Consider the following 14,588-nt stretch of genomic DNA (forward strand, 5'->3'; position numbering starts at 1 on the left):
TCATAGAGATACGATTATAACTGTCTCCGGTCACCCATTATGCAGCTGAGGTAAGGAAAGCCTGTGGAAAAGCCACAGCACCTTTTAAAGTCAGCCTCCTCGAGTGTTACACCGTGCCGGAATAAAATTACTTCCATGTGGGCGCTGCAAGTACTTACTGTTTGGACAGCATACGTACAGTGATCAAGGGAGTTCCTCCATAAAGCTGCGTATTAAAAAGGTTGTGGGGGGTTAGTAAAGTAAAGACAAAATGATGGTTTGGACAGATTTGTTTCTTTATGGAAGTATGAACTTCTGCAGTTATGTTATAGCTTGTCTGAAAACACAGTGAAGGCTTTAAATGTGAGGACACAGGAAACACATGCTTTCAATATATCACTCCGTGTTTAATTGCATGTGAATTAAATATTTCTGATAAACATTTTTGCTATAGCATGTGTAACAATATCTACAGCATACATTTCAGATTACTCAGTGAATAAACCCTTTCAATTGGGGACATTACAGATTATGTCAATTTTTATAGTGCAACTACAAGTGTATATCTGAACTAAATTTCCATATCAGTTCATGTAATATAACAAAAGCATCTCTTTCACATATACACAGAAGTGTTTTTAAAACATTAGTTCCATCAGGGGGATGTAGTGGATATGTCACACGTTGTACACAAACCTATAAAGCTATTCCAACATATAAAAAAAAAAAAAAAGAGCCGAGTGGAAATATTCAAGGCACTTAGAATTATACAACAAATGAATTTACAGACAAACAGAACTAAATACAAGTTAACCAAGCTGTGACATTTCATATACAGTTGGGAGCCAGGACAGATCAGGTGAGCTAAAAGGCATATTTCTGTGTTATAATAGTAAAAACAATATCCTAGCAAACATTGCGTGTTGCCATTCATCCATAAAGTGCATCACATGACCTGTTCCAGGCCTAGTTTGAGACAAGTCAACATCCCCCGTAGCCATTATATCCTTCGTAGTCATCATGAAAGAGTGAAAACAACAGCTGCTCAGCACACTCGATCACACGTGAAACGTCTGCCTCTCAAGTGCTCTTAAGTGTAAAAATATGGCTTTAGTGGATGATTTAATGAATAACAGTCTTGATGCAGATAAAGAGCCAACAAAGCTAAACTGTGAGTTTATTAGTTGCCTGTGGCATTCACTTCTTCCTCAAATACCAGCCCGATGGTTTTGCATCCTAACAAGCTTTGAAGGCTTTGAAACGATGACTACGTTGGCCTTGTTTTCCCTCTTTTTCCAGCCCGTCAGGTCTTAAACTTTAGGATTTTTCAGGTAAAAAGAATAGCACCACTGTATACTTGAGGAGCTTTCACCTCTTTGTGTCTTTCACCCAAATTATATAGTTATAATTCTATAATTATACTCCTGAGTATCTCACCTGGTCGATAGTTTTATCAGCTGGGATTTTGAAACATCTGAAATAAAAATTCTGTCGAGGTTTCCTAGGATGCCCCAAAACATGACTAACGTGACTATTGCTGTAACTGCAATGCCAGTAGAAAAAAAACAAAACAATCGACAACGTCCTACGTGGATTATCAAAATACGAAGAAGTAGCTGTTAGATCTGATATCTTAAAATCCACAGCAGCTAAAACCAAATCCTCATTCCTACATATGTGAGCAAAAATGCCATTCTTGTCCTTTAATCACGCCACAGTAGGCCTTGAAAAAAAAAAAAAAAAGGAAATCCAGAAGAAGTGCCAGGAGAGGTCTGGTGTAAAGATTTGTGAAATGACCTTCACCTGGAAAATTAATGCCTTCAAATGTTTATGCATATATGCAGGAATGTTTCTTGGTAACGACACGATTAGTATACATGTCGACCTTTACATTCCTTGGCTTTGACACAGTATGGTACAGACTAAATGCCCCCATCAGGACATGATTTATGACACATGGCACTAAAACAGGGTGGAATGTAGCTTTTAGATGCACCGGAAAGTGGAGACACAATGGCAATTTTCAAGACGGAAGGACCGTCTACCACAATAACAGTAAATGGCAGTACACTGCAATGAGATGAAGTACCTGCAGACCAATCGTTACCAATCCTCTGTCAAACACACCTGTTACCTGCTTATCCTGAGTCAGACTTTTATTTGAACAGCCACACGGGGGTGTCGTTTCCCTGGTTTATAAAGAGGGCCTCTCATAACAACTAAGATACCATAAGGCAAAGGACTGCAGCGAAAACTATTGAGATTATAATTCAGATTTCATATAGATTGTCACAATTGTGAAATCTGCCCTTTTCTCCTTTTTGGTCAAAAATTCAGACTTTGGCTTTGGGCTCTAACTCATGAGGTCTTGTGGATACACACTGGGTTCAAAAGTGAATCATCAGGACCAAGAAATCCAAACACACTGTCAGACAGATCCATTTAGTCCAAAGTCCCAACAAGGTGTTCAACATCCTCTGTAGGTGCCGGATAAAATTTCCCATGGTTTGTTGCTTTTAGTATACAACCATTCTCTTTTAAGTCCAGATCTTGAGGTATCATCCAACTCCATGACTGGACAATGAAACATCACTTGCCCTCTGACAGGTAGTAAGATGAGATGTGAAAGGACGTGGTAAAGGCAAAGTACAAATAAGAACACAAGAAAAACTAAAAAACAAACAACCCAAACAAACATGTGGACTAATGCTGCAGTGAGGAGGAGGAAAAGAAGGCAGGGAGAACAAAAAGAGATGGCGAGGAAGACCCGGGTTTATTGTTAGTGTTCTGAGTTCTTGTGGTAGAGCTGAGTGACCTGGATGACGGGAGGAGAGACGCTGAGCGACGGACCGCACCAACAGGCAGAGGATCGCACAGGCTGCACCTCACACCTGCCACTGGAGAGAGGGAAGTCAGAGCAGAAGAAATACACTGAGCACGTGACAGAAGGTAACGGGACGAGAGAACATCAGGCAACACAAAGACAGACAGACAAAGATCCAAAGAGGAAATGCAGATGCGAGAGACTAGAATAGCTCAAAGTGTGAGGCATTGATGTGGGGAGACCGAGACATCAAGTTATTGATGCCGCAGCACCAGAATACTGCACGTACAGGTCCCCTGAGAACACAGCGAGACAGGCTTGCTATCCAACTCTATATAGCATCTGTTAAAACACAAGTGATAACAGATAAGGGCATCAGGACTGTTTACGTCCCGTCTACATCCTCAAACATCACGTGCACTCACAAAGCATTATATACAGTAGTACTTTTATAGAAGCTGTCAATCCAACAGACGAGAATAGGAAGAAAGAAAAACCTGCACTCCCTCAAATCCAAACACCTACAATGGTCATGTAATGAACATACATCACCACGTGAAAAGGAGGCACAAACACCATTTGTTAGTCATATGTGATGCAGGAGTGCAGTGCAGCACAGACAGAAGAGAGGACAGGACGTTGGAGTACAACAAATACACACCACAGCTGGGGCAAAATCAATTTCAGGTCACTTGCTTTAAAACTAGACTATTTTTAAACACATCCTTTAACTCAGATAGTTGTCCCTTAAAAAGCATAATCCTGTGACAGGTTTAAATCAATATGTGGTTTGTTAAGACCGGACTTTGATCAGGAGACATTTTTCTGAACTAGTTTTACTGAAAGTGAAATCACCCCAATCCGGAGAAACATCCCGACTCCGAGCACTTTAAAGACAGGTTTGTTTATTTTTCAAATAAATCTTAATACAGCACTTACATGTAATGTGTGCAGCTCCGGGGAACACGGGAATTAAACGCACATTTACCATGTGAGCGCTGCACTTAGACCGACTTGAAAGCAATCCGAACCCATCCTTAAACATGCCAACATCATTAAACATGACATCTTTACTGTGCAGTTAGCAGTGGGATGCATGTTATTGGAAAGAAGAACAGAGTGGGGGGAGGAAACAGTATGCCACAGTGTTAGCCTGCTGAGCTGCAATTGAAAGTACCTCACATGTTATGGGGCTCTTTATTTTCACATTGGGGCAGCACTGCTGTGAAATATGAGAGTGAAAAACAAGTGAAAACATATTTTAAAAAAAGAAAAGGAGAAAGTGGAACAAGGTTTAGAATATTAATGATAATTATCTTCTCCTTAAACCAGAAACATCTTCACAGACATGCATACGCCATTTTTTTTTTATTACCATAACTACATTTACACACTAGTGTGTGCCGTCTTTATGACTCTCGTGTGGGTCTGAAACTCATCACTGAAACGTTGACATTTGTATTTCTTGATTTCAAAATACCAGAAACATAACAACAGCCAGTATTTGGTAAATAATGTCCAATCCTGGAATAAAAAACAACATCTGGGCAGTGATGAGAACCACAGTTCAAACCCACAACGCCCATTGTAGTGAGAAAACCGTGCAAACACCAGAGTCGATTTCAGTATTCATTCCCAACAACTGAACAACTTCCTTTCTGCGTGATGTTGATTTTTATTTTTCGTGTTTCTTTAAAAGTGTAAACATCACTCCTTTTTGAGCATAAACATTGTGTAGATTTAGAGATATTTATGACAACTTGATGTCTTTACTTTTTTGTTTTCTGTCTATTTACATGTTCGAAATTTAACTCTTCTACTGACAGTAAAGAACATTTTTTAAATTCTGATATTAAAACGGTTTTCTACTTGCTTAAAAATGTGAAAACCTTTTCCATGAGGAGGAAAGATACACCGAACCTTGCACTCTGTGAGTCTTACTCCTATGAGATCAGTAAATACTGTCATTTAATTAAATTAGGTTGTAGAGGATGAAGTAAGAGAGGTGCACATTCTTCAGGGCCTATAAATCAAGTTCTCTGCTGTGCAAACCGTTTTCACCCTAATCAGTCGCAGAAAACTGCACGTCCTCAGATAAGACAAATTCTACTTTCCCACTGCTTTACCTCTTGGTAAAACAGTGGTTTTAATAATGAGCTTTTGAGATTTTCAGTCATCTCCAGTTTACTACATTAACTGCAGTTGTAAATCCAACACATCATTTATTCATTTGGCTTCAAGGCTTCCAGCAGTTTATGAGCCGTGATGCCTTTAACTTTCCTGATGGTCTTATGTGGGGTTTTATTAACTCCAGATTATCACGAAAGACAAAAAACATGCAAGTTTTGTGCAAGACGGACAAAATCAAATGGACTGAAATGCCTTGCAAGAAAGCCTGTTAACCTTACGAGAATGCTCCTTAAGGTGGTTTAAATTCACAAATGAACCTTGCCCCTCGACCTTTGATCCACTTTTAAAATAAATGGAAAATCTGCTTTAACTTCGATGTTGTGGCAGCATAAACAGATATAATTCTGTGGAAATCACATGAACTTTGGTTGGTGTCAGGAGCACATTAGAGGAGTAGTAGATCAAACCTACTCCTTGTTTTATCGTTGCCATTTGTGGTTTATGCGAGCGTCTCTTACCCGGTGTCTTCAGGGATGTCCTGATCGGCCTCTGCAGCAGATGACTCCACATCTGCACTGCTCTCACTGCCCTGAGCTGACAGTCGACATGGAGACTCTGGACTAACACACTCATCGCTGCAACAGAGATTCACACACACATCCAAAAGGTCATTCTCCTCTCACATGTGAGACTTTTGTGAATCTCTCTAAGGATGCATACGGTTGTGTTTATCTACTGACTTGATATGCTTTTCCAGTAGTAGGATGGCTTGCTCCCTCTCCTCCAGTCTCCTCTTTAGGGAGGCAATCTCCTTTTGCTTCTCTAGCAGCTCCTTCTGAAGACGATAGTTGCTCTCCTCCAGAGTCTCACAGAACGCCTAGAAGAAGGGGGGAAATGAGGAGCAGAAAATATTTACATCTTTACATGGTCAAAATACCATATAGATAACAACAATGGGGTTTTCTTCAGAAGTTCGTGAATTGAAAAGGCCCAGCGGGCTGTGAGGTCTGTGCCAAAAGCTTCAGCATGCATTTGATGCACATTTAACCTTGATAAGCTGTTGTTAGAATTTTTTTAATATTACTTTCTACACCAGGATCCTTTTCTAGCTGACGGCTGGTAACTGTGCAGGGGCGGATCTAGCAAAGTTTAGCCAGGGGGGCCGATAGGGCATGAACAGGGGAAAGGGGGCACAAAGACATCCTTTTCTTTCTTATTCTCATTTAAAATGTCTAGCTTTTAATAAATAATTATCTGAATCTTACACCCAAAGTTTTAATTTGATGTAAAATGAATAGAAGTCAATTACTGTATATAGTAACTATTAAGTCTAATAAACCCTAGTAAGCTTTAGAGATGGACCGATATTACATATCGGTATCGGTCCGATACTCACCTAAATTACTGGATCGGATATCGGAGAAAAATAAAAAATGTAATCCGATCCATTAAATATCACGAAAGCACCTCACAAAACTTGCAACACGCCGTAACTCACCTCAGAACGTTAGCACGTCGGAGCAGTATGCATCACGTTATAGAGCGGCTGTGGCATGCAGGACCTGTCGGTGGTCTGGATAGCATGTGGAGCTTCGCTAGCAACCCGGCATTTCATCTCCGACAAAGTTATCCCGAGAGAAGTAAAGCAAGTGTGTAAGTCCATCTCTGAATGTTTGTAAAGCATTCCTGCGTTAAGCTTGCCAAGCGATATATGGAGCGACTGCCTCTTCTTGCTGCTACTTCAATCATGAAACTGCTTAATGATCAGCTGATCGGCTTTTCTGTCGCGAGTCCGTCTCTCTGGTTTGTTTTTGGCCCACTTTGCACCAGAAAGAGGAAACCAGCGGCTGAACAACAGCAGCACGTTTAAGCTTGATAATCTGTTGTTAGAATTTATTTATTATTACTTTCTACACCAGGATCTTTTTCTACGTAGCTGACGGCTGGTAACTGTGCAGGGGCGGATCTAGCAAAGTTTAGCCAGGGGGGCCGATAGGGCATTAACAGGGAAAAGGGGGCACAAAGACATCCTTTTCTTTCTTATTCTCATTTAAAATGTCGAGCTTTTAATAAATAATTATCCGAATCTTACACCCAAAGTTTTAATTTGATGTAAAATGAATAGAAGTCAATTACTGTATATAGTAACTATTAAGTCTAATATATATACCCTAGTAAGTTATAGTACTTTTTACTTTGGGAAGGTACCATCTGTGCAGTCTGCAATTTTGTTGAAGAAAGATGTTGAATCTATTTAATATTTCTTGAAAAATAATTGATTTCTGTGCATTTTTTTTTTCACACTGCATCAAATTAAGGTTGATTACGTCGATTAAGCATCATGAGGTGGAGCGTGAGGGGTGGTTCCCTATTTTTTATTTATTTATTTTTGTTGTTGCTGGGAGTTGGAACCCCATTAGTTAGGTTGCTTAATATTTATGCTAAGCACTCTTTAAAATACCAGAATAGGGAGGATGGTGTAGGTTTAAGTTTATTAGATTGATCAGTATTGCTGAACTATGAAATTTTTTTTTTTTTTGCATATAGGTATAACAGAATAGCTTAAGTGTAGTTGTTGTTTTAAACTTGAGTATGAACTTATACAAAATGCAGCAAGATATTTAAAAAAAAACAGTTTTGTTGATTAAAAAACACTATATCGGATTCATATCGGTATCGGCAGATATCCAAATTTATGATATCGGTATCGGACATAAAAAAGTGGTATCGTGCCATCTCTAGTAAGCTTTACTACTTTTTCCTTTGGGAAGGTACCATCTGTGCAGTCTGCAATTCTGTTGAAGAAAGATGTTGAATCTATTTAATTATTGTGGAAAAATAATTGACTTCTGTGCATTTTTTTGTGCATTAAATTAAAGTTGATTACATCGATTAAGCATCACGAGGTGGAGGGTGGGGGGTGGTTCCCTATTTTTTTTTTTTTTGCTGGGAGTTTGCAACCCTATTAGTTAGGTTGCTTAATATTTCCACTAAGTACTCTTTAAAATACCAGAATTGGGAGGATAGACTAGGTTTAAGTTTATTAGATTGATCAGTATTACCGAACTATCAAATATTTTAGGTGCAGTGTATTTTTTTTTTTTTTTTTTTTTTTTTTTTACATACAGGTTTAATAGAATAGCTTTAGTGTTTTGGTTTTTTTAAACTTGAGTTTGAACTTATAAAAAAATGCAGCAAGATAATAAAAAAACAAAAAAATACACTATATCGGATTCATATCGTATTGGCAGATATCCAAATTTACGATATCGGTATCGGACATAAAAGTGGTATCGTGCCATCTCTAGACGACATATACCATCATGGTTTAGGCACCTGACATCTCACTGCACTGTCTTTTGTAATGAGATTAAGGGTTTCCTTTCCATAACTTTCCATGTTGGCTCTGTTTGCTGCAAAGTCCAAGAACAGTGCTCAGTCTGTTAGCTGCTTTCCGGTTCTTTCATATGAGATTTTCAGTTGCCAGATGTAGTTTTCCTTAATATATTCCTTAATGGCAGGGATAAACAAATTGCAAAACAGCTTTAAAACTAAGAATGCACTGATTCAACTGGGAGGAATCCCGTCCTTCTAAATTTGAATAACACCAGAGGTAATGATTAACTTAAAAGGCAGAGGACAGCTACATGTCCTGTGTCTATCCTGGGACAAGATGTGGAGGAGGAGTAGAAGTAACTGATGCTCAAAAGCTTCAGCATCCAACTTACACATACTCTAAATGCACACTCACCCTGCTCTCCTCCAGACTGTCAAAAGGCCCAGGTGGATCATCGAGACACAGAAACTCTCTCACCGGCAGGCTGTCAAGAACAATAAATGATGTAAGATTAGAAAGATTAGAAAACAGGTCAGCTCACACTGATATCAGTTATCTTTTTAGCTATGCATGTATTTTCCACATAGCTCTGATGCAGCCAACACAAACTAAGAGTTACGGCAAGGTTTGTCTGCAATAATGACCCAGCATGACATAAAATATGGCCCAGTAACATTTTTATTATTAAACATAATAGGCTCATACCAGTTGGCGATGTCCTTGTGTGCAACCAAGTTTTGCAAAAAAGCTTGCAGTCCTAACTGTCTGTCTTCCAGGAAGTTACTGTCATAGTTGTCTTTGAACCAGCGCTTAGGAGGCAGTGAGAGGCGGAAGCCTGGAAACGTCTCCTTCAGCTGAAACAAATACACACAGACACACACAGTGAATGATTGCCCTTACATTCAGCTACAGGCTGTAGGGGCAAAGACAGTCATGTAAGGGCCGTGTAGACATCATGCAGAGATAAAAGTAATAAAGTTGGTGGCGGGCCAAGAAAAACGCTTCCAGCCCACAAAGCAAACACACTCTTCGTCTAGATTTTGTGCTCGGATCAAACCTGCATCCAAACAAAAGAGCACAGGTCTGCTACTTTCTGATCTATATACCTTACTAAATAACCAAATCACAGAAATGTCATAATCAAAAATGTTTTTCATAATAGTCTGTCATCAGATTGTCACATTTTTATTTCACGTGCATTCAAGATACAACCATACATCCAAAAACCCTTAACCCCCCCCCAAAAAAAAAACAAAATTTCAAAATGAGCTTTAAATCTCATGAGCTTTTTTAATCACACAGGTGAAAGTCCAGATTAGTGTTCTGCGCTATGCTGGTGTCATATTACAGACCTCATGCATTTTTGGTGCAACTACACATTTCTTAATGTGTTACTTACCACTGTGTTAAATCCAACATGAATTCTTTCTTGTAGTAAACTTGGCTTCATTCAGCAGAAATGCTTTCCTCACAAACTGTTCCCATGGTCACGGGTGGTGAGACGTACCTCTATTAATAAACCTATTATTCCAGCTTCATTCTGAGCTTAAGCTTTGATAGGATATATGCAAAGTGTTTACATGCAAAACCAGACTGTTTGTAAAATGTTCATAGCTGCATAGTGAGTAGGAGGCTGGAAGAGTTTTACATGAAAACTTGTTGTGTGAGGTTTAATATAGCCTGGACACAATAGGTATGTATACAAGTGTGACTGTCTGAAACATTAGTATACAAATAGAAAGCACATGGGTTTTGCTGTGGTTACGCAAGGTGTTTCCCATACATGTTGCCAGGTTGGTATTTCTGAGGCTAGAAGATTCGACCTGCCTCATTTCTGTCAGCTGTTTATTTACTTTCCGGCTCTTTGAAAAGTTGCACCAAAATGTTGAGAAAAAGCACCGAGTTTTTTAAATGGACTAACAATGAAGTGGAGTTGTTGCTGCGAGTAACACAAAAGTACAAAGTTGCAAAAGCGAGTGAGAATTAAAGAATTTGAAAAAGCTATCTGGATATATCTTTATATATCTTTAATAGGGCTGTCAAAATTGAGAGCAAACAAAACAACTGCTGTATAATCAGGGGTGCACATAAGTGGTCCGCAGGTGCGCTGTCAAAATAAAAGACGCGAACCAGATAAGTTACAACGTGCGTTTGCGTACATAAGATTTTCTGGAGGAGGACAGACATTTGTTTAGAACTCTTTGTTTAATTGGTCACATGACTGCATCATATGACTAACATGCGTCTCCGTTTTTGCTGTCAACACTGCGATGCGAAAACACTGTTTTGAAATGTATGCGTTTTCGAGAGCGTTTTGAAAACGCTGCCTCAGTGTGGACGGGAGGCCAAAATGGAGAGAAAACGATGCATTAGTGTGGACGTAGCCTGAGATCCTCACTGTCACCTAGGACTGCCTACTTTCTTTGGAGTATATAACGGTTTCTATAAAAGGTTCTGCCTATTGATTTCAAGAAAAATGACAACATGTTGCCAAATGTTTCTGCTGAATAAACATACAACCTCACTGTATCGTGCTAAAGTCCCTCTATTGAAGTCAAAGAGCATTCAACATTTAGGACAAGTCTGGTGATATTTTTGACTGTATGTAGAGAGGTTTAGGAGACATTGTGTTAATATGTGGTCCCAGTGTCAATTTACTCAGAGGGAGGTGGCCTGGGGTGTGTAAACATGTATGCAAACCTGTCTGCTTTCACCATGCGATTAAACTTCACAGTGAAGCTATGCTGACTGAGGTCTGAACCTCAAAATAATGTTTGTGATGAACCACCCTGTACAGAGTCAGTGCTCTATTATACAAACCATACTATACAGATCATGCTAGGTATTTCTGCCTTGTATTTGCTGGTCCCTCTGAAGCGTTCACTCACGGCAGCCAAGTACTCTCATCCCTGTAACCTTTCCAAGGTAGAGCTAAAAAATTTAATCCTAACAGAATAATCAAAACACACTTCATACTGACAGATTTCCAAACTGTGATCAGTCTCATTGATACAAACATGTTCTCAATGAGACATCCACTGATGATTACTGTGAGCTGCTTTTAATAGGCTTAAATTCTTCAAACCTTACACCTTTTACATGATTTCTCCATCCATATAGTATTCTCATATAATAGTATGTCTCCTCTGTTAACTGTGATTATATACTCTGAAAACCACAAGAGACCAGAGCTCCTAGTTGGCTCAGGCCCGCTGGCTGTTTGGGAACAGTAGGCTTCTTTGTGTAGCTCGAATCATGTTCACTGAGCATTCAACAACTAAAGAAAGCTTGCTGAAAGCAGAGGGATTGATAGTCGAAACCAGTTGCTTCAGTTGTGGCAGGATTATAATAAGGTTTACCCTCATGTAGTTTTCCAGTTTGGGACGGCTCATTTAATCCCATGCACAGACAACACACCCAAACACACCTTGTCATTGAGTCTTGAGAAGTCAGCGTATCTTCTGAAAACAACCCAGCTCTCATCTAGAGTCTTTCTCACCAGGATCTTATACACCTGCAGTAGAGAAGGCAGATGTTAATAACTGCTCACCATGTTTGCTTTAGTGTTTAGTCACTAATAAATACAGACTAAATCTAGCACAGACAGCGGTTGCCATGCTAACTAATTTTCTGGATTCCTACCGTGAACTTGGCCCTCTCCTCCATGACCTCATACCCCAGCACAGTGGGGGTGATAGGCCTCTCCTCAGCTTGCTGGCTACCACTAGGATCCGATATAGACCGCGGACAGCTCGAGTATTCGACAGATGGTTCCAGAGTCCCGTTCAACTTAGCCCGTGTCACAGGGCTCTGAAGGGGTGGGGGCGTTCGGCTGCGGCCACCCCTGTCCGCACAGCGAGACTGATGTTGGGAATCTAATTCTCCGCATCCGACTCCCCCATGTTCCTCCCCAGCCATCCTGGCGATTGAAGACGAAGACTCTGAGCTGCTGGAGACACTTCCTAGCGATGAAGCTCGCTGCGCCCGTCTCAGCTTGTTGCTACCACGGGACAAGGCTCTGTCCATGGGCACAGGAACAGGCACAAAAGGTGATGCCATCTTCCTGAGTTGTGTACTCCTGCCACACCACCATAGAAGTCAATAAAGCTTTTCACACCAAGCTTGTCTTGGTACAGTAGTGTTGTGTGAGGATGAAGTCTAGCAGCAATTCTGAGCCTGAAGGGCTGACATTGAAGACTCTATAGAAAAACAACAACAACAGGAGTTATTAGGTGTAACATTATATGGAGGATCATTACACTGCCTCTAAATAATCTGTATTTAAAACCTAATCTACTTAATTCGCCCTGAGTCTACATAAATGTGGCACAATCTGTCAAGTACCTCACAAACCCAGGGCACGTGAATTATTGACACGAGCCCCATATGATTTATAATTTATGAATTTGTGTATTATGTGTAAAATTCATTACGGTAAAAGCCTGTAAAGATTAGATTCACATGTCAACTTGAATGAAACAGAGCTGCATGTTGGTTTTCATGAAAGAGAGAGGCCAGAGAAATCAGCAGCTACCTGTCTATTTTGTTCGTGTTAATTCAGCTTCAGAGCTGCTCAGAAACCAGTCAATCCACTCCATAGGAGTACAAATGAAGAGCGTTTAAGAATACTACTGACGTACTCGTAATGGGAATATACGCTGTAAAAATATAGCGATTATAAATAAAATCTGGCAGGCAAAAGTGGGGAAAAAATAACTCAGCAGCAGAAAGAGGATGAAAGGATAGATGTAAGAAGTAAACACAATGAGACATGTCATTTATGGCTCTCACTAATTGACAAGGTCCTGCTGCTATTTTGGTGAAACACGGCGAAAACTCTGGGACGGCAGCCAGCGTTACAACAAAACACGGGCTTTCTAATGTAATTGCCCTGCTTCGTAAACATAAATGCCATTTTTAGACCAAGTCGCTAACGATATAGCTACCCTCTATGTTATTTTAGCAAGCAAGCTAACCGCATTCACTACGATTCACGACGTCCTTTCTGAGCTCTGAGAACTTCATTAACAAAACATGGTCGTGTAATAGTGTTAACCCGCCTTTCAGTTTAGAGAACTACTATCAGAAAACCACAAGAGTACAGTTTATAAAACGTTACCGTTCTCACCGTCAAAGTTAGCTACACTTTAACATGAGCTAACACTAGTTAGTTTCACTACAATACAAAGTACGCTAACAACAATTTTACTGATATAATAGCTGTTTACAACAACAATTGAATGCCGAATGCAGCAAGAATTACCAATACTGCGTCGGATATCTGTTTTTATTCTCCTGGTAGCATTTTTCCCAATAATAAACAAACCAACAGTTAAATAGCCCGGTTTTAAACCGTGTTTGGTGCGTCCCCCATCCCACTGAAAGAACCGGGCATGTATCACATTACATTCAGGTTAGCTAGCGAGCTAAGACGACCCCGAGTGAAAAGGTCTTTCGCTTACCGTAGGAGTCCAGATATCCTTCTCTGTCCGAAAATATGTTTACTACAGACATAGAGCCAAATGTGTAGTTGCCCCGTTGCTGTTTACCCGCCGCCGTATCTCCTCCCTCTGTGTTTTCATGTTAGCATGCTGGAACTCTGACCACAATGACGGCAGTACCTTTGCATAACCAGTAGAGTGCGCAGTAACACGCTTAATACTATATAGAAAATGTAATTCCTCAGCAAAAAAGTAGACACAAGACTTAAAGGGATTTGAAACAGGTACTATCAGAAAACACGCACAGACACACACACAAAGGTTTTAGGCAGGTAGGGAAAATGCTGTAAACAAGGAATGCTTTGTGTTAATCATTTATTTTCATCAATCAACAAAATGCAGTGAATGAACAAACGAGAAATCTAAATCAGCTCAATATTTGGTGTGACCAACCTTTGCCTTCGAAACAGTATCAGTTCTTCTAGGTACACTTGCACACATCTTTTGAAGGAACTCGGCTGGTAGGTTGTTCCAAACGTCCTGCAGAACTAACCACAGATCTTCCGTAGATGTAGGCTTCCTCACATCCCTCTGTCTCTTCATGTAATCCCAGACACACTTGATGATGTTGAGATCAGGGCTCTGTGGGGGCCAGACCAGTACTTGTTCTTCTTCTTTACACTGAGGATAGTTCTTAATGGCTTTGGCTGTATGTTAGGGTCATTGTCCTGCTGCAGAATACATTTTGGACCAATAAACAATCATTTATATTTCTGAAAGCATTCTCTCTCCCTCCCTCCCTCCCCCTCCGTGTGTGTGTGTGTGTGTCAATAATTTAAACCTGTGAAGAATCATTCCATAGAAATACCTGATTCCT

General features: G+C 40.1%; 1 protein-coding gene across 5 annotated transcripts; it reads right to left on the reverse strand.

Annotated features, from left to right (window-relative positions):
* Positions 1 to 365: 365 nt before the first annotated feature.
* snx16 (sorting nexin 16) lies at positions 366 to 13,889 on the reverse strand. Of its 5 annotated transcripts, none has more exons than XM_012923928.3 (9): positions 13,733 to 13,889; positions 11,913 to 12,469; positions 11,698 to 11,784; positions 8,976 to 9,124; positions 8,685 to 8,754; positions 5,674 to 5,810; positions 5,452 to 5,568; positions 3,986 to 4,022; positions 366 to 2,876 (listed from the first exon to the last, which is right to left on the reverse strand). In XM_012923928.3, exons 2-8 carry the CDS (start codon positions 12,327 to 12,329, stop codon positions 4,007 to 4,009), a joined length of 993 nt encoding a protein of 330 aa, XP_012779382.1. In that variant the 5' UTR covers positions 12,330 to 12,469; positions 13,733 to 13,889; the 3' UTR covers positions 366 to 2,876; positions 3,986 to 4,006. The 5 variants fall into 5 exon arrangements, with proteins under 5 accessions (XP_012779382.1, XP_012779381.1, XP_012779380.1 ...); XM_012923927.2 differs by having other exon boundaries at positions 3,981 to 4,022; XM_012923926.3 differs by having other exon boundaries at positions 3,986 to 4,025.
* Between the last annotated feature and the right edge of the window lie 699 nt (positions 13,890 to 14,588).

This window comes from Maylandia zebra, linkage group LG9, assembly GCF_041146795.1.
Source record: "Maylandia zebra isolate NMK-2024a linkage group LG9, Mzebra_GT3a, whole genome shotgun sequence".
In the NCBI taxonomy this organism is placed as follows: Eukaryota; Metazoa; Chordata; class Actinopteri; order Cichliformes; family Cichlidae; genus Maylandia; species Maylandia zebra.